This window comes from Zalophus californianus, chromosome 8, assembly GCF_009762305.2.
Source record: "Zalophus californianus isolate mZalCal1 chromosome 8, mZalCal1.pri.v2, whole genome shotgun sequence".
NCBI classification, from domain to species: Eukaryota; Metazoa; Chordata; class Mammalia; order Carnivora; family Otariidae; genus Zalophus; species Zalophus californianus.
The window spans coordinates 77,431,132-77,454,174 of record NC_045602.1 but is presented as its reverse complement, the minus strand read 5'-3'; the positions used below and the strand labels follow the sequence as shown (position 1 = coordinate 77,454,174).

General features: G+C 52.7%; 1 protein-coding gene across 2 annotated transcripts; it reads right to left on the bottom strand.

Annotated features, from left to right (window-relative positions):
• Positions 1-1,172: 1,172 nt before the first annotated feature.
• LOC113938221 (tyrosine-protein kinase ZAP-70) lies at positions 1,173-23,030 on the bottom strand. Of its 2 annotated transcripts, XM_027623523.1 has the most exons (14): positions 22,889-23,030; positions 22,596-22,669; positions 12,749-13,181; positions 11,903-12,063; positions 7,758-7,896; positions 7,587-7,668; positions 7,461-7,507; positions 7,219-7,267; positions 6,010-6,202; positions 5,237-5,443; positions 3,377-3,569; positions 3,145-3,285; positions 2,937-3,049; positions 1,173-1,679 (listed from the first exon to the last, which is right to left on the bottom strand). In XM_027623523.1, the coding sequence occupies exons 3-14, from the start codon at positions 13,148-13,150 to the stop codon at positions 1,556-1,558; spliced, it is 1,851 nt and encodes a 616-aa protein (XP_027479324.1). In that variant the 5' UTR covers positions 13,151-13,181; positions 22,596-22,669; positions 22,889-23,030; the 3' UTR covers positions 1,173-1,555. The 2 variants fall into 2 exon arrangements, with proteins under 2 accessions (XP_027479324.1, XP_027479325.1); XM_027623524.1 differs by lacking the exons at positions 22,596-22,669; positions 22,889-23,030 and adding an exon at positions 21,663-21,834.
• Positions 23,031-23,043: the final 13 nt, after the last annotated feature.

Genomic DNA, 23,043 nt, shown 5'->3' with positions numbered 1-23,043 from the left:
AATGTAAAGTTCCTAGCTCTGGGGTCTTCTTGCCAAGTGTCACCAACCTAGGCCTCATGCTCCCACTCCACACAAGAGATAAAGCCCCCGTCCTTCCCCGACAGTTCCACAAAACAGCCACAGGATTTCTAAACCTCCACAAACAAAAAGAAAACTTGCCTTCCCAGAAGCTGCAGAAAATCTCTTTGCCTTTCCCTGGCTCGGAGTGGGTTTCACGGCTGCCCTTGAGCCAATTGCTCTAGAGAATGAGACAATGGCTGGGAACTGGGGATGGGGCCAATCACAGCTGAGGAACGGGGAGCAAGTTCAGAAAAGAAACACGGGAGCCTGGCTCCATTTCACTCGACCTGTTGGGTTCTGTGCTCCAACATCCAATTTTCCATGTGGGGAGTGCTCGCTTTGGCAGCATATATACCAATTTTCCATGCGGGAAAACTGAGGCAGCAAGAGGCAGGGGACAGGACTTCTCAGTAGGACTGAGCCGGCACTTGGGACACCAGGTAATGAAGATCCCAGCTGTGGCTGTCTGTGTCCAGGGAGGAAGGCGGGGCAGCTGAGTAACGTTCTGAGTGATAGAATCACCTGAAGACACTTTAAGACGCACCAATGTTGGGGCGTGGGGCGTGGGGGGAGGGGTTGGCATTTGTTAAAACCTCTCCAGGTGATGGGATGCCTGGGTGGCTCAGTCGTTGGGTGTCTGCCTTCGGCTCAGGTCATGATCCCAGGGTCCTGAGATCAAGCCCCGCATCAGGCTCCCTGCTCAGCGGGAAGCCTGCTTCTCCCTCTCCCACTCCCCCTGCTTATGTTCCCTCTCTCACTGTGTCTCTCTCCGTCAAATAAATAAATTCTTAAAAATCTTTAAAAAAAAACCCTCCAGGTGATGCTAACAAGCAACCAGCATGTAAAGCACTCACCTCACTCAATCCACAAAGACAGGGAAGCGGAGGCCTAGCGGTGCACCTGTCTCAGGTCCCGACTCCGCCATAGCTCCTCACTTGTACAAAGATGTCCTCAGGGCGGAGAAGTGGGAAGACTGGACCCCAAGGCCCTGGGGACCACGCCTGGGCCCACCAAGAAAAGCTGTTTTCAGGTTCTTCTCACTGACCCCTTCCAATGACCCAGCCCCTTTCCTGGTCCTCCTCTTCGCCCCAGAAAAGATGAGGGACTCAAACAAGAGAGAAGCTGAGTTTATTACAATGATTGGGGTCTTGCCACTTGAGAGTTCCTGGAGTCTTCCGCTTCAGAGCCCAGAGGAAGGAGGGTCCTTATTGTAAGCAATGCACCCTCAGCTCAGGGTTGCCCAGTAGACACCAGCCCAGGAGCAGGTTATACAATCCCACCCTCCCAGGGCCTTCCCTCCTCCTCCAGCCAAAGAGGACAGGTGACCAGGTGGGGAACACTAGATCGGTATGAGCCTGAGGCCTCAGCTGCCTGCCCTACCACAGCCCAGCTGGTTTGGGGAGAGGAGCTGAACTGACTTCAGCCAAACTGGAGGTCCTAGGATGGGGCTGAAGCTGGGGCATCGCAGCTTGCAGACCCCAAGGCAGGCTGGAGCTCAGACAGAAGCAGCCTCAGTCCCCTTTCCACACCCTGGGGGGCCTTCAGACTTGCTCGCCATACTGTAGTAGTAGGCCCGCATGCGCTGCTCCACGGCCTGGAAGTCTGGGCGGTCCTCCCACCTGTGGGGGTAAGGTAGATCCAGGCCACTGACCACATGCCCACAACCCAGCTTCGGCTGGAGAGTAGACACAAAGGGGGCTCAGAAAATCAGTGGGGTTGTCAGGGTGTGGACTTTGGGGTCATGGAGAGGTTTCTTGAATATAAGAGGACTAGAATTCAGGTGTTGCCGTACCATGTAATAGAAGAGCTGCCGACATACAGGATGTTGGGGGAACCATCTGTTGAGTGTTAACTGATGACAACTTAGGGAATTGAATTCATTGAGTGTCGAGGTAACAACTATCAACCAACGGGAGCTGGGATATTGAATGCTGAAGTACTGCACATGTGCCAAGGGCCAGTATATTGGGTGCTAGGTGCGGGCTTATATGGGTGCAAGGATGCTGCCCCTAATCTAGCAGAACATTGGAGCATTGACAGTGGGTTCAGCTAGTGGGGAGTTAGGCTATTAAAGATGCTAGCCTCTTTCAGTATTGGGGTGTTGGTATACTGAGTATTTCCCAATGGGGGCCAGGTTAACATATGTTGGATGGACTGATCATTTATTATTTATCATAAATAGGGTGTCTATTTAATCAGGTGGTTTAGGTGTTTGGGTGTCAATGTCATAGGTGTTGGCCAGTGGAATAATGGATGCTGGGATAGGAAAGGTATCAAATGTTAGAATATCCATGCATTGCATGGCTCAGTGTAGGACAATAGCTTTTTTGGGTGCATGTTGCCTATCTTCTGATGGGAAGTTGAAATACTGATGATTTTAGGAGTTGGGGTGTTCAAGTGTTGACTTTGAACACCAGACAGGGGTGGAGGTTTTGAATATATTGAGTGTTTAGGTTGCTGTAGAGGTTGCCTGTGAGAGTAAATAGGTGTTGAATGTTGGATGGTGGGGGACTGAGGAATTAGACTGGAGTATTATCCCATGCCCTGACCACTGGTACCATATTTTGGGTAAAAGAGTACTGACTTGTTTGAGAATGTGTTGAGTGTAGGCTGGTGGGGGACAGACGTTTTAGATGCTGGAGCACTAGATGTCTACAGGAGGTGGTGTTGTGGTGTTGGTCCATCAGAGCACTCTAGGGTCAGTGTGTTGAGGCACTGAGTATAGGTGCAGATAGTAAGGGTACCGAGGGTTGGAAAGGCTGTGAACTGGGCGAGTCTTGGGTGGGATGAGTTTTGGACTGTTGGGCACCATGACCTCCAGCCGCAGGTCCAGGTGTCAGTTCAGCTGGGTACGCTTCCCACCCACTGGCACTCACTTGTAGATCCAGCAGTCATTCATGAGTGTATACATTTCAGGCGGACACTCTGCCGGGCACTCCATCCGCTTGCCCTGATCGATGAAGGCTATGACCTCGGGGCCCTTCATCTTCTGCTCGAGCCAGAGCCAAGTACAATGTGAGTAACGGGGGCCAACTCACCCACACACCCCTTCCCACCCACCTACCCGCCTCTGCCCACGCCTGCCTTGTAGGGCTTCTGGCCATAGGAGAAGGCCTCCCACATGGTGACCCCATAACTCCAGACGTCACTGCGGCTGGAGAACTTGCGGAAGTTGAAGCACTCAGGCGCATACCACTTGAGCGGCCACTTCCCTGCCGAGCGGGCCTGAGAATGGGGAGATGCTGCCAGGGCAGGGCTCAGGGACCCTCCACCCACCAACCTCATCCACCTGGGTGCCAAAGGGGCGGGGGCTTACAGTGTAGTAGCTGTCATCGGCACCCAGTGCCTTGGAGAGACCAAAGTCACTGATCTTGGCGTAGTGCCGGTTGACCAGCAAGACATTGCGGGCCGCCAGGTCACGGTGCACAAAGTTTTTCTCTTCCAGGTACTTCATCCCCATGGACACCTGGTGCAGCAGCTCCGCCACATTACTGATGGGGATCTCCTCTCTGGGGTACAGGGGAAGACAGGGTCAGCTGAGAGGGGACAGCCCAAGTTCCCAAGGGGGCAAAGCCCACTTCTCTGACCCAGCTGAGGATGTGTTCTTGTTGGACATCTGCTGTGTGCCAGGCATAGGGCTGGGGATATGGTGGGGAGATGAACAAAAAAGGCAAAAACCTCTGTCCTCATCTAGTCTCAAGGTTTTACATTTCTCCCACATACTATGATTCCCAAACTTACACATTGACCTGCATCCTCTATATGCCCTTAGGGGAGATGTCTCACGGGCATCTCAAAAATAATAAAGACAAAGCTAGGGGCTCCTGGGTGGCTCAGTCGTTAAGCGTCTGCCTTTGGCTCAGGTTATGATCCCAGGGTCCTGGGATCGAGCCCCGCATCAGGCTCCCTGCTCATCAGGGAGTCTGCTTCTCCCTCTCCCACTCCCCCAACCTGTGTTCCCTCTCTAGCTGTGTCTCTGTCAAATAAATAAAATCTTAAAAAAAAATCTATTAAAAAAAAAGACAAAGCTAAGTTCCTGATTGTTCACACACACACACACACACACACACAAAACCAGCTCTCCCCACTGTCCCCTTTCTTCTCCAGCAGCTACTTCCTTTCATTTACCTGGGCCAGAGCACTAGCCTTTCCATCAGCTCCTCTGTCTCACACTCAGCTTCCAATCTGTCAGCACTCCCTGGCTGCTCCGCCTTCAGAATCCCTTCAGAATCCTCCTACTTCTCTCCACCTCTGCTTCTGCCACCAGGGCCCAGCCCTCATCATCATTAGCCTGGACCAAAAGTTAGCCTGGACCAGAATAGTCACCTCTGCCCTAACGCCCCATGGTCTGTCCCCACACAGAAGTCAGGTCTGGCCGAGCAGCTCCCCTGCTCAGAGCCTCCCAGGGCTCCCACCTCACTTGGGGTAAAAGTCCAAGGTCTCCCCATGGCCCACAAGGCTCTGGATGATCTGCCCCATCACCTCCCTACCACATCAGCTCCCCCTCTCCTCTTCACGTACTGTGCTGCAAGCACAGGGCCTTCCTCACAGTTCCTCAACTACTCCTGGCACAAGCACACTTCAGGGCCTTTGCACTGGCTGTGCCCCCAGCCTAGACCACTCTTCCCCACAGCTGCACTTGGCTGTCTCCTTCAGTTTACACAGACCTCAGCTTCTCACTTTTCATCTCCCACCCTGACACTCCTAATCATCTTTTTTATAGGACTTATTGTCCAACATACTCTCTGTTGTATTATAATTATTCTTGAAAACCTCTCTTGCCAACCAGAACACAGGACAAAGATCTTTGTCTCTTTTGTTCACTGATGAATCCCAAGGGCTGGTAATAGTCCCAATTACAGAGAAATTGCACAGTAAACACCTGTGGAACAACTGACTGTGTGAACCAGGTTACACCACAAACACGTGCACCAGTGGGGATGGGAGGTGATGGGCCCACGCCTCAGTGAGTGTAAAAGATCGTGTCTACGAGGGTAAGAGTTGGAGGCATGAGGACATCTTGCTGTTAACGGCTCTGCCTTGTGGGTGTGAGTGTGGGCGTCAGGGTGTGCGGGGGGTGGGGGCAGGAGTCAGTGAAAACAAGTGTGTGCTCATTGGATGGATGAGCCTGTGAGGCCCCCAAGCTCCACGTGCCCAGCCCACCCCGGGGGCTCACTTCTTCCCGAGCAGGAACTTGTGCAGGGGCCCACCGCCTGCCATCTCCATGACGAGCATGAGGGCCTCAGCCTGGCAGACGCCGATGAGCCGCACGATGTAGGGGTTGTCCAGCTGGTGCATAATCTGTGCCTCGCGCATCATCTCATCCTTGTCTGTCTTCTCCGTGCTGTGCTTCAGCACCTTGATGGCCACGTCGATCTGCTTCCTGCCATGACGCGCACCTGAGTCAGCCCGGGCCCCGCTCAGCCCCTCATGCCCACCCAACCGGCCTCTCTTCCCTCCAGACACATGTGGTGGATACTGTGGTTGGCCACCCGGCTCTCCCTTCAGGGCCCAGGCACACACTTCCTCAGCTGCCAGGAGCGTCGGCTAGGGACCGCTCACAGCCAAGTTCCTCACTGAGAACTACCCCTCCCTGAACAAAACACCTCAACATTACACCCTCCCCAGGGGCTGCCTGTAGCTGGGGAGCGGTCAGCTCAAGGGTACAAGGGGGGCCTCTCTGCAGCTGCCCTGGGATGGGCGAGGTCTCTGTTGCAACTGCAGCTCGGCCCACCTCTCCCTGTCCCGGGCTTGCCTCTCCCACACTCTCAGGTGCTATCCCTGAGCCCTCCCAGGACACCCCGAGCATGCAGTCTCCTGGCCCAGGGTCTGTCTCCCAGGAAACGGACGTTGCATCCTGGCTCCAGCCCCCAAGGCCTGGGGAGGCCACTCCCGCCCTCTGCCCACCCCCCACAGTGCTTCCCCAAACCACAGCAGGGACGGCCATACTTGCGCATGCGGTAGACGCCCTGGCGTACTGAGCCAAAGTTGCCACAGCCAAGTTCTATGTCAGCCATGAGGAGGTTCTCCCGCTTCAGGAAGAGCTTCTTGTCCTTGAGCTCCTCAGGGTCACTGTAGGGGCTCTCATACACACTCGTGTCCATGGGCATTGACTGTGCTTTCTCTGAGGACGCTAGGCGTGCTGGGCGCATACACACACAAGCACGCACTCCCAAGTCAGGATGAAGGCGTGGGATGGGGTGACAAGGAGCGCATGGCAACCTTGACACCCACGCGGCACATGCCCCAGACAGCAGTGCACCGTCCAGAGCATGCCCGGGCACATGGGTACATGTGTGTGCGCATGTGCATGTGTGCACTCGTGTGTGCTCCTGGTCCCATCTGTGGGTGAGCTGGGAAGCCACGTCCAAATGGACTCTAAAGGCATGTGGGTCTCTGTGCCAGTGTAGCCACATGTGCCCCTGTGTGCTCACACATATGCACCCACATCTCTGTGTATGATGAGGTCCAAAGGCATGTCTACATGAGTAACTGTTAGTGTGCCAGCTGGAGTACACACATCTGTGCGTGTGCGTTCACTGGCATGTCTGACCCTACCCGGGTCTGTGGATGCACCACATAGCCATGTTTACCAGGGCTCCAGGATGGGGCTCTGCGTGCACATGCAACCGTGTATGTTCTCTGCACACACACATGGACAGGCTTGCATCTACACGTCAAACACATTAGCGTCTGCAGCAAGGCATTTCAGGAACACGGGCTCTAAAGCCCACCTGCCCGGGCTCAAATCTCGGCTCCACTATTGCCGAACTGCAGGACCTCATTAAGTTACTTGCCCTCCTTTCTTATCTGTAAAATGAGAATAATTGCCATGACTACATCATCTGGCAAATCAGAAACATTCCAGAAGTGCAGACACGCGTGAGCGTGAAGCGTGACCGGCACATAGTAGGTGCTGGACAAATGTGTGTCTGTGGCCCAGGTGGTACTCCCCAGCATGTCCACATGCCCCCCACGTACATGCATACAGGCAGGCATGATGGACACACACCCACGCGGACGTCTATAGGCACAGTGTATGCACGGGGCAAACCAAGTCAGGCCTGGCCCATATCCCTCCCCTGCCCCAGCCCAGAGCCCAGCCAGAGACCTTGACCGCAGCCTGGCATGAACCCCACACGCACACCTCCAGCTCACCTGGCTCAGGGGTATACCCATCTGAGCTGGTATCAATCCGTCTGGGAACCTAAATGTCATGAGGTCAGCAAGGGTCAGCAGGACCCTGAGCTGGGGGCACCGAGCCCCTGAGACCCACATCCTCTGAGCAGTGCTGGGGGTGCCCCACTCTCCACCCCAGCCTTGCCTTGGGCACAGGACCCACCACCCACCTGCCCAGCTCCACCCCTCAGGACCCAACCCTGGGGTGCCCGCTAACTCACATGGGCCAATGTGGATGGGTGAACTGGGAGTGTGGGTGCAGCAGCCTCTGGGGGAGCAGAAGGGACAGTGAGCGGTGGGGCATGGGGCCTCCCACTAACCCCCCGCCCCCCGCCACCCCCCCTCACCTGCACTGGCACTGGTGTTGGGGCAGGCGTCCTTCAGGCAGTAGATGAGCCCATCCGCCTTCAGCTTCAGGTACTCCACCAGCTGTAGGGAGGTGGGCTCAGGGCCAGGGCTCCTCTCTTCCTCGGGCCCCTAAGCAACCCCCCAACCACAAGGTGGCTGGGCAAGCTTACCTGCCAGAGCGTGTCAAACTTAGTCCCCTCAGGGATACAGTATTTGCCCGCCTTGTCCTGGCTGATGAGGTAGTGGTACACAGCTTTCCCATAGATCAGGGACAGTGCGTAAGTGCCCTGCTCCTTCCGGGGCCTCAACCTGGCAGGGGGAAGGAGGAGATATCACCCCTATAATCACCTGGGCCTTTCCTGTGGTGACCCCCTGCTGGGTCCCAGTTTCCACACACACACACACACACATGCACACACACACACACACACACACACACACACACACACACACCCATGGGCTCTGCTCCTGATAGTCTCATAGGGAAGTGGCAGGGACTAGGGGCCCCAAGGTCAGGCCCCACTCAACGTCCAGACTTCTTGGTAACAGGCTGGTGGGGTGGGGTGGGGTGGGGGAGGGGAATGAGAGGAGAATGGCAGGGTCCACAGGGAGACACAGTTGTCCGAGAGCCAACATGTGACCATCCATGGAGGAGGGAATATTGTCCCTCCCACAGTGGACACTCAGCCCCAAATAGCCTGATACTCAGCCACACACAGCTGAACCCTTGGCCATCCAGGGGAGAACACTGAGCCACCCACAGGCAGACACCTGGTCCTCCATGGCTGAATATGTGGCCTTCCATAGGTGACACTCAGACTCAACCATCCACAGGGGATACTTAGCCATCCATGAAGTGATATTTGGCCATTGATGGTGGACACACAGCCACTTACAGAGGACACACAAGTCTATGCAAGTAGACTGAAAGTATTCTCTTGGGGGAGAGAAAGCCATTTTTACATGAAGAACAACAAAGGTAAGCACAACTCCATGGCTAGCTCCCGGGGCACCTTTGCACAAATCAGAACAAGTCACCTCATCATCACAACAGACCCACTAGTTACTGTAACAGACTGACCTTTGACAGAATGAGACCTTTGATTGTCCCCTGCTAGAAATTTGCTAAAATAAATAAACAAGTCTTCCTTGTCCATGAATGGGAATTGAGCCCCTCAAAGATGGTGGTTTTGTGTGTTAAGAACCTGTCCACTCACACACATGTCCACATACACAGACTGATCTAACCACACACACACGTGCGCATGCGCACGCATGCACGCACTTAGAGCCAGATGCTTCTACCCTCTCATCCCACAGTGAAACCAATCAACATCTCCCACAAAACAGTTTTGTCTCAAGTCACCGGCACAAGGTTCTACGCCAAAATTAAGTGTAAATTTCCAATGGAGAATGGATAGCAGTTGGTCCTGGGGGTCTCAGGCCTTGTAGAACAAGTTGTAGGCAGCTGACCAAGAATGTTGGGACTTGCACTGAGGTACAGAAGAGCTGGCTAATGGCAGGCAGCAGGAAAGAGGCCTCAGGATGGCCTGCAGGTGTTGTAAACTCTCTGACAGGGCTTGGGCCCTGCCCATGGATATTCATTCATTGGACAAATGTTTACGGAGTGTTAACCACATGCCAGGCACTGTTCTTAGGGCAGGGATACAATGGTAAACAAGAGAGATGTGAGCTCACCTTATAATCAAGCCCTTCCTTAGACCAAAGGGATGGGAAAAGATCCCCTAACTTGCCATGGCAAAACCTGAGGGTGGTACAGAGGAGCAGCAAGTTCCCCAGAGCACAAGGCAGTGAAGCATGATACTATTCCCAGGCTAGCCCACAGCAGTCAGTGAGACCTGAAGAGCTAGGAAACCAGGGTACAAGGTGATAGGGGAGCACCAAAGGGCAAAGAAGAGAGCCCACAACAAACTAAAATGCAAAAGTCCCACAGAAAGGAAAGCACTTCAATAACTAGACTGGTGGGCTAGCCTGGAGGTTACGGTCTCTAATTACTCAAACTTCAAAACCTGAAGTTCTGAACAGAGAGCAGAAACTCAACAGCCAGTACTCACTGGCAAACTCTCTTTGGAAAGAGATATGTGAGTTCATGAAAGAAGAGGGACCAATTCCCACATAATAACCACATAGGCAAAGACATGGGTGTGGTCACCACATATATTTCCATGCCACAAATTCTACTTTATTTACCAAAAACCCAGTAGGTGATAGCAGTTCTTTGTCCTTGCTGTTCAAACTTGAACTTAAGCTAGAAGTACCACCTAGGAAATCAATGTGGATCTCTACTTCCGAATATAGGGAACCTGATAATAGTGACAAAAATAAGAGCTACCATTTATTGAGATACTGGTTCTAAATTCTTCACACAGTTGTCACTTAATCTTTACAGCATCCCCCACAAGGTAAGTACTATTAGTGTGCCCATTTTGCAGATGAAGAAACTGAGGCATATGATTACATCTCCTGCACAGCTGGTTAACAGTAGAGCCAGGATTCAAATCCATTTCTGACTCAGTTAATTGCTAATAGGACCGACAGCCAGCTCTGTCACATGATCATCTGTGCCACCCCGAGCAAGTCACTGATACCCTGTCTCAGGCTCCTGACATGTAAAAAGAGACAACTGAACTACATCAGAGGTTCTTAACCTGAAAAGGGCTCCGGGGCTGAGGATCAGCTTCAACTAGGATCTCCTAGAGCTGTATGCAAAATCTCTGGGATAAACATGTTTTGGGTTGAGAAAGGAGTTCAGGGATGTCTGGGTGGCTCCGTCAGCTAAGCATCTGCCTTTGGCTCAGGTCACGATCCCAGGGTCCTGGGATCGAGTCCCATATCGGGCTCCCTGATCAGTGGGAACCCTGCTTCTCCCTCTGCCTGCCACTCCACCTGCTTGTGCTCTCTCTCTCTCTCTGACAAATAAATAAAATCTTTTTAAAGAAAGAGAGAGAGAAAAAGGGATTCAGCTTCAGAAACATTCCCAAAGGGGTCTGTGATCCAGAAGAAGTTAGGAAACACTTAACAATATCCTGTTAAAGGCCCTTTGCAGGGGTCAGGTTTCTTTTCAAGTTGAATCAACCAGTACCACAAATCCTGCAATTATGCAGAAAGCTGTGACAGCAAACAGCATGAGGTAAAATTCCAGCCATTCTTCAGCAGCTCTGAACTGAGGTCAAGAACAAGCGTGGCCCTGGTCTTAATTCCAGGCCTGAGTGGCATGCATCTTTCTATCACACCCTATACCCTTATCTCAGAACTGGACCCGTTCTGGCTTGTGACAAGCATCAGGATCCACCAGGGGTATTTCCCTCCCCACTGCCCCATGCGAGGTTCTATGCCTACAGCTTTGACCTTTAGCCCCCTAACTATCTCCATACTGAGAAAGCAATTCTTGACTACAGGAACCACAAGAAGAATCTACAACAGCCTCTGTCCAAAGCATGCCTTGCCTAAATTTCCAATAGTCTGGCTCAAAGTAGCTGCTTCTGGTCTCTTGACATTGGCCAGCGTGAGTCACTGTCCCTAATAAGGTCACTGATCCAACTGCCTCTGAACCTCAGTGTCAGCTCAGTCTCTACACTGTACCCGATCCTAGCTCCCTCAGCCTCAGCCTCCTGTGGCTCTTGCTGGCCCTACCTGCCTCTGTGACTTCAAGTTTCACATCCAAGGCACCCACAGCTGGTCAAAGCCCTTGGCCCTGGCTCTCCTGACTCCCCTCTTACCTCAGTAGACCAGTTAACTGTCATAAACTCTACAGAAAGTTTGCACAATTTTCCTTGGGGCATGGAATCTTCCATGGAAGCTTAAGACATAAAAGAGGTCAAAGCTGAGGTAGGACGGAGACAGCTGCTGGTTAAGTAGCAGAGCCTGGCTTCCCACCCAGGCTCTATTTCATTGATTCATCACTTTTGTCCTCCTGCTCCACAAGGACAGAGATTTGTGTCTGTTTTGTTCACTGCCATGTCCCTCAGTGCCTGAAATGGTGCCGGGCACATAGTAGGTGTTCAGTAAATATTTGTTGAATGGAGAGAGGAAATCGAAGCAGGCAGAAGTTCAGCTACTTGCCCAGCATCCCCAGCTGGGAAGTAGCCCAGCTCTGGAGTCCTAACCACTGCAGATCTCTTCCCGTATAATGTCCCTTCGCACACTCAGAAACACCCTACCGCCTTGCACATATTAGCACAGGTGCACCCCTCATGGCCCACCTGCACGCTGAGGTCTGCCCCAGCCTCCAGGATTCCGGCCAACAAGCCCCAGCCTCATCCCCCCAAAGCCCCAAGCTTCAAGCCCCACATACAGGAACTTGCCGTCAGTCTGGGAGCCCGAATAGAGTTTGCGCTCTGCCTCCTCGCGCGTCAGGCTGCTGTGGTACCAGGGCATCCGCTCGTGAGCTGTTGTGGCAATGAGCTTCTCCACCTGGGGAGCCTGGCTGATGATGGCCTGCTCCAGGGCCTCGCCCTAAAGAAGGGAGGATCGAGGAGACTTGTAACTGTCACCAAGTGTCACCAAGGGGCCAAGTGCGCAGCCAGAGGAAGCCTCTTTCATCTCCTGGACCTTCCTAATTGCCACCGTTCCCGTGAAACCCTTCACCCTAGGCGCACCTAGGGTGAGTCCTTCAGGCTGCGGGGGACAGCCGGCCCCCACCCCCTCATCTCCACGATCCCTCTCCAATCCTTCACCCATCCAGCGCCACGCCCCAGGCCCCTCCTTACAGGCGGCCCCAAGCGCATCTCCAGCTTGACGATCTGACCCTGGTGCTCGTGTATTGCAGGCTGTCGAAGACCACCACCCACCACCCCCGCTGGCAGCGCCCCCAGCATCCTCTCAGGCCCGGCCCCCAGCCCCCGCCCAGCGCGACCTCCACAGGCCGGTCCAGCATAGACGTGCACCAAAGCATCGCTCAGGCCCCTCCCTCCGAAGACTCCTCCTAGGTCCCGCCCCGACCCACTCCTCCGGCTTCCAAATCTGGCGTGGCACAGCAAAGCACAGGCTGGCGAAGACGGCCGTTCTACCCTGCCCGCGCACCAAGACTCTCCAGGCTCGGTGGGGGGCCAGCCGTCCCCAGGCCCAGCTCCAGGCCCAGCTCCAGGCCCAGCTCCAGGCCCCGCCCCAGGCCCCGCCCCCGAGGGCTCCGCGCTCGCACCTCCAGCTTCCAGGTCTGGCGCACGTAGTCGCGCACCATGGCGTCGCGCAGGCTGTCGAAGACCCCAGGCTGCGGCTCGAGTCCCGACGGCCGGTTGCATGGCTTGCGTAGGTTGCAGGGCAGCCCGTCCGGGTCGCGCGAGTAGAACTCGCAGAGCTCGGCGGGGCCGCAGTGCGCCTTACCGCCGGCGATGGCGTAAGTGCCGTTGAGCTGGCGCTCGATGGGGAAGTGGTGGAAGCGCACATTGTGCACGAGCGAGAGCACGTAGCCGCCCAGCGAGCGCAGGCACTGGCGCAGCAGGAAGAGCCCGTCGGCCATGCCCGCCAGCTTCAGGTGCTCCTCGGCCTCGGCGCGCGAGATGCTGCCGTAGAAGAAGGGCAGGTGCGCCGCGGGGTCCGGCATCGCCGCCGCCGCCCCTGTGCCTCGCCAGACCCTGCGCGTTCAGAAAGAGATGGAGAGAACGTCAGGGTCTCGGCTTGCCTTCTTGAACAACGTCCGTTGGGCCCAGAGATAGTGGGAGAGAGGCGGCATTGAGGGGCATCCGTGCCAATCGTGCAGAGCCTGCTTTATGCCAGAATCAACTTGGAGAGGAGTTCCAGCCTGCTGGGCTCAGATCGGAGACTCCCCAACCCTCCCCTGACTTTTCAGAGACTCTGTGCGAAGCGCCCAGACACTCCCACTGGCCCCCACACACCAGCACTTGGAACCATTCGTTCATTTCCCAAACACGTGTTGAATTATTGTGTTTCAGGCCGGTGCTGGAGATAAGAGTGAATAAGACAGACATGGTCCTGCCCTTCTGAAGACAACAGTCTGGGGGATACATTAAACAAGAAAAGAGGCAGAAATAATTACAGACTGAGGTCCGTGTCATAAAGGAAATAAATAGAATGATACTAAGAGAGAGAAGAGGCCACTGTCACCTTCTCTGAGGAGGTAGCATTTGAACTGAGATCTGAAGGATAAGGAGGTGCCAGCTTTCCAAAAATCATGGAAGGGAGCACATCACGCAGAGGGAACAGCAACAACAAAGGCTCTGAAGCTGGAACAAGCTTTGTTCCTCAAAAGAATCTTACTCTATTAACCTTCCCATGGAGTCCCCTCGGCCTTAGAAATTCCCCTTTGCCCTGCCCCCTCTGCCTTCACGGACAAATTTCTAGAAAGTATAAATTACTCTGAATATCATCCATCAATAAGAGATTGGTTAAATACATTAGGGTTTAATTCCAATGTGAACTTTAATACAGCCACTAAATAAAATGAGGTGTGCAATTGAAAATTATGATCCGGGGCGCCTGGGCGCCTCAGTCTTTAAGCGTCTGCCTCCTTGCTCAGGAGAAGCCTGCTTCTCCCTCTCCCACTCCCCCTGCTTGTGTTCCTGCTCTCGCTATCTCTCTCTATCAAATAAACAAATAAAATATTTTTTTAAAAAAAGAAAAGTATGATCCAATATGGAGAGAAGGACTTAAAGATATTTAGATAAACATCTAGTAAGACAGATAACCCAAAATTATCTGTTTTGAACTTTCTGGGGTTATAGTATAATGACAGATATCTTTTTTTTAATAGATTTTATTTATTTATTTGACAGAGATATAGAGAGAGAGCACAAGTAGGCAGAGTGGCAGGCAGAGGGAGAGGGAGAAGCAGGCTCTCCTCTGAGCAGGGAGCCGGACATGGGGCTCGATCCCAGGACCCCAGGACCCCAGGATCATGACCCGAGCTGAAGGCAGCCGCTTAACCAACTGAGCCACCCAGGCGCCCCATAATGACAGGTGTCTTGATAAGCATTGGATTGATTATACAGGTGTCTGAATTTCTCAAAGAATGTACTAAAATTTGTTCATTTCAGTGTATTTGGATTCTTCAGTTAAAAAAAGAACCATAAAATATTGAATACTAGTTAACAATCTGTATGCAGAAATATTTAGGTCTGGTGGATACTGATGATTGTAACTTACTTTGAAAAGCATCCAAAAAATAACATCAATTGATGGGTGGACAGATAGGTAGACAGATACAGTCAAGTCTTACTATTCAGAGGAGTTCTGTAAAGTTATTGCAAACACTGAATTAGCAGATACTAAATGATTGCTCCTCGAGGAAATCCAAGGTTAAGTTCCTCAAGTCTCTGGTCACAACATTTTCATCACCTGATCAGTATATAACCCTGTTTCTGCTTAAAGACACAATTTGATATGTATTGATTCATTAACATTGACTGCTCAGGCAACAGGACTACAACTATAAGATTGTCTCACACATACTTTTCCTAGAAGACACATCACAGCCTTCTTGCACTTAGGAACACAAGACAGCACATCAGCACTACACTGCCATTTAAACAGTGAAATCACCAACAAAAAGCACAAAAATGTGGCACCAAATAGAGGACACTTGTTTACAGTATGAGAAAAGGCAGAGGAGTGTCCCCTTGTTTGACCTCAGTGGGAATGTGCACGTCAGTCGACTCAAATTTCTTGCTTCTCTGCATGTGTTCCTGAATGACTATGAAAGGGCCTCAAGTATTTGGGGGTTACAAGTAAATATTGGCAAAAGTAGGCTAAATACAGAATCTGCTAATATTAGGATCAACTGCGTGTGACAAAGGGAATATAACAATATTAATTATAGAATTAACGGGGTGGTTAATGGGTATACAACTAATTCTTCCCATTTTGCTGTATATTTGTAAGTTTTTATATAATACTGAAAAAACTTATCTCCCCATAACGACTTCCAGACATTTCTCTAAGGTGGGCCCAGCAAGACCACCCAGGCATAGGTTGTGTTCAGGGGAAGATCCTTGGGTGCCTTTCTTAGTTAAGCAAATGTAAGCAGGGGGTTCAAAGAAGGCTTTTGTGGCTTGAGAAAGGCTGCATTTCCCTCTGGGTGTCCAGGGACAGGCTAGGATGGGCACAGGGACTGAGAGGAAGATACTGGAATGGGAATCAGGTGAGGTCTGGGTTGGGGTAGCCAGAGGAGGAGCAAGAATCTGCATTCTAACCCGATTGCTCCTGACATTGGGGTTGGGAAGGCCAGGCTTAAGGGGATTCCTGGATGTCCCAACAGTTACAGGCAAGTGATTAATCACGGACCACATTTGCGTCTCCACCTGGAGATGCAGGTCATTCCATCAGAGTGTTGAAGAGTCAAAAATGTTCCTAGGTATTTACCCTAGAGAAATGGAAACTTGCATTCACAGAAAAACCTACATAGGAAATGTTTATAGCTGCTCTGTTCACAACTGCCAAATTTTGGAAACAAATCTATCTCCTCAGATGAATAGATAAACTGTGGTACACCCCTACCATGGGATACCACTCAGCAATAAAATGGAAGGAAATGCTAATGCCCACAACACATGGATGAATCTCAAAGGCATCACGCTGAGTGAAAGAAGCTGAACTCAAAAGGCCACAAACTTTAATTCCATTCAAAACCATATCAGTGGGAAACAATGCATCAGTGGTTGCCAAAGGCTGGGGGCCAAGGGGAAGGATTGACTAGAAGGGACATGAGGGGATTGGGGAGAAGAGTCAATATTTTGATGGAGATGGTAGTTTCTCAGCTATATGCATGTGTCAAATCTCACAGAAGTTTTCACTAAAATGGGTGAATTTTCCTTATGTAAATTATACCATCATTTTTTAACGAAAGGAACTGGAAAGTATAGACAAACCAGACAGTAAAAATAACGACATAGGAAAGAAAATGCTGTCTACACTCCTGCTCTACTTTCTTGACTCCCACCCCCTCACCAGCCTCACAGTCTGCTCCCCACCCCCATCAGGATGCTCTCCAGGCTAGAGAGGAAGCACAGATATCACCGCCTGGTGGGCACGAGGCAAGCACCTAATGCCGCCCTCAACGCTGGGTCCCCTGAGTGATGGACATTGGTGACCCCTCCCTCCTGCTTGAGCCTCTTGGCTCTCCCCAGTCCTTCCCTGACGTGTCTCCTCCCTCTCTGACCGTTCCTGCTCTGTCTCCTTCCCCAGCTCTGGTCCTCTTACTTGGGACGTTCTGTCTGCGGCTATAAACATGCCACCGTGCCCACTTGTCTAGTCCAGATCTCTCTCCTGGGGTCTGATTATGCTGGTATCACCTCCTTTGATCTCCACCTGCTGTGTCTATTAATAAAACCTGAGATCCAGATCTAACTCACATGGTGTTTGCGGTTGGCTAAACCCCACAGTTTGTTTCCCATGAGCTGAGCTCCAGGGTCTGCAAGTTGCTTCTCGGCAATTTTACCCCGAGGCCTCCCTTGTTCAAGAACTTACTGTGGCTCCCTCTGCCCACTTCACTGAATCTAACTAAACTCTTCAACCTTCCCTCTGCTCCAGCTGGGCTGTGCTATTCGCCTTCTTTCAAATGCACTTCCATACTTTTATCCATGCAGTGCCCTCTACTGAGTACACCCTCCCTACTCCTCTCCATCCTCCCAAATCCAGCCATCCCTGCCTCACAGACTTGTATAACTGCTCCCTATACACAGGACACAGGACCAGGCAGCAAGATGGGGGCTTGTCCAGGGGCTGTGGGGAGGGGTGGGGGTAGTGAAGCTGATCTCTGAGGCAGGAAGCTGTGGCAGGAAATTGTCGACAACACAGTTTGAGAAGCTCCTCCCCACAGTGGCCACAGGTGCAACCTGGGTAGCCAAAGACATGGTTCGTGCAGAAGGGGGGGGTGGGGAGAAACTGGCCCTTAGGGCCCAGTCCAGGGCCATAAGCCATGATTGGCCATCTCAGACCAAAGGCCAAAGCATCCAAGAGGCAGGATGATAACACGACATTGCACAGCAGGTGGGTCCAGGGGTTCACCAGCCCCATGTCTGCTTTTGCCTTCCTGTGCCCTTCTAGGCTGTCCTCACTAGTAAGACAGGGGATGAGAGCCGGAGTGACCAACTTTCCAGGTACCAGAGATGCTGAGGAGGCCAGAAGAAGTAGACAAAAGGAGGCAGAAGATGAAGAGCCAGGGGGACAAGAGACTGGAACATTTGTCCACGCAGCACCGCTGCGGGCCAGGCCAGCATGGACCCTTTGCTTTCAGAGGAGCTGGGCCAGTGTGCAGCCTCCTGATGGGACTAGATGCGGTTGGGAAGATCACATGTTTCTATCCTGAGTCGTGTCCCTACAGACTCCATGGCTTTCCGAAGAGACAAGCCCACCATGAGACTCCCTTACCCCATTCCTGCCCGGCCTGACCCCATCCAGCCTCCCCATGAGCTTTGAGTTCAGAGATCCTCATTTGGCCTTCCCCGAGTTTACAGCTCCACTGAGAGATGAGGGGACACCAGCCTTGTTTTCACAGCCCAGGCCCTGGGAAGAGAAGGAAGAAACCTGTGGTTCTTGGTCAGAAGGATCTCCCTGAAATTCCACCATTCAAGCATCCTCCTTGAGTAAAGGTAGGGTTCAGTTATATCTATTCCAGAGAGACCTGAAACTCCAAACACACTTCAAAGGAAAAAGGGCTCAGGTGGTCAAACACATTTTCAAAAGCCGTGGGAAGCATATGAGCATATCAAAGGCTCTGAGAGGCGCCTGGGTGGCTCAGTTGGTTAAGTGTCCCACTCTTGGTTCCTGCTCAGGTCATGATCTCAGGGTTGTGAGACTGAGCCCTGCGTTAGGGCTCTGTGCTGAGCATGGAGTCTGCTGGAGACTCTTTCTCTCCCCCTCCCTCTCCCCCTCACCCTCCATGCCCCCCTCTAAAATAAACAAATAAAATCTTAAAATAAATAGATAAATAAAAGCTCAGGGCGCCTGGGTGGCTTCAGTCAGTTAAGTGTCTGCCTTCAGCTCAGGTCGATCTCAGGGGCCTAGGATCAGCTTTGTCAGGCTTCCTGCTCATTGGAAAGTCTGCTTCTCCCTCTCCCTCTGCCCCTTCCGCCCCCACTTGTGCTCTCTCCCTCTCTCTCTCTCTCTCTCTCTCTCTAAATTAAATAAAAATCTTTTTTTAAAAATGTAAAAATAAAAGCTCTGAGAAGACCTGCGTGGAAGGACCGTTTTAGCTTTGTTTTATCCCCACTCCTATGTGGCAGAGCCTTGAGGGTCTACTATTCCACAGAACATACTCTGAGCATCAAAAGCCCCAATTAGATGTCCATTGTGAGAGCCCGGAGGGGAGACTGAGACAGTCAGACTACAGAGGGAATGAGCCCATCCAACTGGACTCAGTGGGAGGGGGTGGGATTTGCACCAGCCAGGCCTAGAGGCTCCATACGCTGCCCTCAGCCAATGACCCCACCAAAGGCACTGCTGGAATGGGGGCCCAGCCCCTCTCTGCCCATCCTTCCTCTCACTGATCCCCGATCTTCTGCCTGAGACCCGAAATCCCCCCTAAAGCCACACTTCCTGCTCTCTAGTCCACAATCATGGTGGGGCCCCCCTCTGCCCACCAATAGAGGCAGCACAAGGAATTTCGGCCAATAAAATGCCACCTTGGTTACATTCTATGTCACAGTGACAGCAGTTGGCATTGGGCTATGGGTGGCAACTGGTTCCCTCATATCTTTTTCCTGACACCAGGGGATCAGATTTCAACCATAGAATCAGGGATCTAGCGTGCAGTAGTGGTGTGGTCCTGGGCAGTGAGTTAAGCGCAGCAGACCCCACCTAGAAAACTGTGCAAGCAACGATGCCTGGCACCGGGAGATTCCGGGGATTCCATGGGATAAGACTCACCAAGCACCAAGCACAGCACCTGGCCTGCCATTGTGTTATCATGTCCTTCGCTGCTCTCAGCCCTCCAGGACTCCCACCTCACTCGGGTAAAGCCCAAGTCCTCACAGCAGCCCCCAAGTCCTTATGCAATCTGCCCAATCCCTTCTTCGTCCTCATTCACGCCCCACCAGCCCCATGGGCCTCCTTATGTCACTTGTTCAGGTCACTTGATCAAATCAGGTTTGGTCCAACCTCAGGGCCTTTGCCCTGTCTGTTCCCTCTGCCTGAACCCTCTTCCCTCAAAACCCCTCACTTTCATTGAGTCTCTGCTTAAATACCACCTCCTCCTCCAAGAGTTCTTCTCTGACCTCCCTCCCTAAAATCACCTCCCCTTCTTCAGGCTAGAGATATCCCTGACCCAGCTTTATGATCCTTCACCACCAAAAATGTGATTTCTCCATCAACTTGTTGACATAGGACCTTTGTCCCCTGCTAGAATGTAAGCACTGTGAGAGTGGAGATTCTGTCTCGTTCCCCAACCCTGCCCAGCAAGGCACATAGTAGGTGCCCACACCCTTCTCCTGGCCATATGCTTCCGTCCCCTCTGTTGTCCCCTCCTCCTAGAAGGGCTCCATGATCTCCACCCCTCCCTCCCCAAGCTGAGTCAGGAACCTCCTCTCTTGTCCCAGGGCCCGACCTCCCCACATCACAGCCCTGATGGCCGTGTACGACCACTGTCTGTTGACTCCTCTGTCTGCGACCAGGCTGAGCTCCCCGAGGCAGAGCCTATGGCTGCCTTGTTTTCTACCAGAGCCCCTGCTTCCTCCCAATAAGTACGTGTCAAACAGGTAACAACAGCAGCAGCTTCTGTGCCGGGGACTTTACTGTGAGCATCATCCACTTAATCTAAACCCTGCCTCAACTCCCATTAAATAGGAACTGTTAGCCCCATTCCTCAGCTAAAGCAACTGAAGCTCGGGGGAGGTTAATGTCATGTTCAAAATCATGCGGCAGTCAGGATTTGAATGCAGGTGTCTGACCCAGCAGCCTGCTCTCACGACTCTGGAGAATGAATGTCCTTTAGGGGATGGAATCCCTCGTTCTGAGCTGTATCCCTTGGGGCTCGAACCCTAGGCTGGCAGGTGTCCCTGCACTCTGAGCTTCCTTTGACCGTCAGGGCCCAGAGTGCTGGGCTGTTGTGGGGTTGGGATAGGTCCTTGCATCCAGCAGACTTGCTAAGTGTCCACTGATCCACTGGACAATGCTGTGACAACAGTCCCCCCCACCCAACCCCTGCTGCCTTGGTTTTAAGGGCCACGTGAGCTCAACAAGGAACTTCCCCTTGGAAGCCTGGGTGTCAGGCTCTGTGACTGTAAAAGGGAGATGAGGAGAGGCTTCGGGGGTAGGAGAGGTGGGATGATGAGTCGGGAGGACAGCAGGGTGTTGTCCTGTGCATTGTGGGGTGTTTAGCATCATTTCTGGCCTATATCTACTAGATGCCAACAAGACCCCCTGAGGCATGACCAAAAATATCTCCAGACATTATCAAATGTCCCTGGGGGGGTGCCAAAATTGGCTCCATTTGAGAACAACAGCCCTGACCCTGTGCTTTGGGTGGGCGGATGTGCAGGGAGGGGTCGACATGGAGAGGTCTGGCTGCTGCAGCCCCAGGAGAGTCTCCAGAAGCAACGAAGTCCAGAGCCTGACCTCCCAGAGCTAGTAGTGACAATTAGAATTACAGCAACGTGCTCAGAAAGCACCTACTATGTGCTGGGCACTCTAGATCTGCAGCTGACCCCAGAACAACCCGGGTTTGAACTGCTCAGGTCCAGTTACACGCAGATTTTTAACAGTACAATAAATGTCTTTCTCTTAGGATTTTCTTCATACTATTTTATTTCGTCTAGATTACTTTATTATAAGAATACAGGACATAACACATATAACCTACAAAGTATGTATTAGACTATGTTATCAGAAGGCTTCCAGTCAACACTAGGCTCTTAGCAGTTACGTCTGGGGGGAGTCAAAAGTTATATGCAGGTTTTCAACTGCGTGGAGTTTCGGCACCCCTAAGCCCTGTGTTGCTCAAGGGCTAACTCTATTCGTCCACACCCCGTGAGTGAAGGATTTGTGGACCCGGGACCTGACACACACAGAGGTACAGTGACCTGCCTAAGGTCCCACAGCACACAGAGCAGGTAGCTGAGCCAGGACTCGAATCGAGGCCGCCTGGCTCCACAGCGTACACTTACCACCGTCCAGGCTGTGTCCCTGCTGGCCCCGTGTCCCTGCCAGGGCTGCGTGTGGGAGGCAGGAGGACAGGCACAAAAAGGAAGGGAAGAATCGCACCGAGAAGAGCCTTCCTAGGTGGCACCCAAAGATTTTCATGCCAGGAGTCCCTGGCCCTAAGCTCTCAGCAAAGCTTTACTAAGCACCCACTCTGCGCTCGCTACCCGGGCTGAGACAGAAGTAATGACGCGCATCTTGAGTTGTTCACCACAGGAACCCTGTTTCTTCCTACTGAGACTCTTTCCTGCCTGGGATATTTTTCCCAACCTCTTACCCAAGAGTCAAGATCCAGGCACCTCCAAGGTGCCGATATCTGCCTCTGCCTTTAACAGATGCACAAACTGAGGCTCAGAGACTCCAAGCAACCTGCCAAGGACACACAGCAGTTGAGCAGGATGCAGACTGTTTTCTCCTTCACCTTTCCGGGTCCCCCTTGAACCTGAGCTCCCTTATAAGTGGCTCAAGCCTGTCCTGGGCCCCCTGATAGGAATCATCTGCACTTGGTTGTTCAAGTTCACAGCCCTGTTGAGCCACCCTCATATTTATGGGGCTGGTGGGGGCAGGGGGCAGAGCACATGTTTGCTCTCTCTGGAAGATTCTCTGCTTCCTGGAGCCAAGGATGTCACCCTGATGGGGCCCAGCAGGAAGCGAGGGACTGAGCAGGCATCTCTGTGTCCCCCGGCCACGACCACTCAGCTAACACTCTGGCAGGGAATCTGCTTCCCTCAGGGTGGCCCCAAGGGGTGTCTGCTTCCTCTTCCACCTGGACACCACCCATCCAATCCTACAGCCCCTCCTGGTCCTTCCCAGTGGCCTCCTAACTCCGTCTCCCTCCACCAGACCCAGGCTACCCATGGAACTGGTGGCCAGGTGCTGTTCCATCCAGGATGACTTACCTGGAGATGTACAGATGATATCGAGGCAAATGGGCTACAGGTCTCTGGTCCCCAACGTCAACAAACAGCTGGTTCTGGATGAAGAATTGAGACCCAAGAAACTAACTTGGCTATCTCTGCAGCCCAAGCCCCCCGCCTGAGGCCCTGTGGCTCACCGCCCCCTCACATGCCCAGGCAAAGGGTAAGTAGGCCATACCCACAGAATCTTCACCCTCCACCCAGCTGCCCCAAGTCCCCCGGGGTGTGGCTGTGGTGCCAGGACAGGGGCAGAAGGCCGGAAGGCGGCCACTCACCTGGGCCCGCCAGCAGCTGCACAAAGGCCCAAGCCAAGCAGGGACCAGGGCCGGAAGGCCTGGTGTGCTCTCAGCAGCTGGTTTCTCTGAAACTCAACTTATTTCCTTGTTGTGAAGACAGGAAAGGGGGCTGCGTCTGAAGTTTACGCCAAAGT

Bases quoted from the DNA above. Each gene is read 5' to 3' on its own strand.
- LOC113938221 (XM_027623523.1), bottom strand. From the start codon at position 13,150: ATGCCGGACCCCGCGGCGCACCTGCCCTTCTTCTACGGCAGCATCTCG. The intron at 3,570-5,236 runs GTGAGCCCCCGG...CCTGTACCCCAG, and splicing joins AAGTTCCTGCTCGGGAAGAA to AGAGGAGATCCCCATCAGTA. The intron at 3,286-3,376 runs GTAAGCCCCCGC...CCCCATTCTCAG, and splicing joins CCGATGACAGCTACTACACT to GCCCGCTCGGCAGGGAAGTG.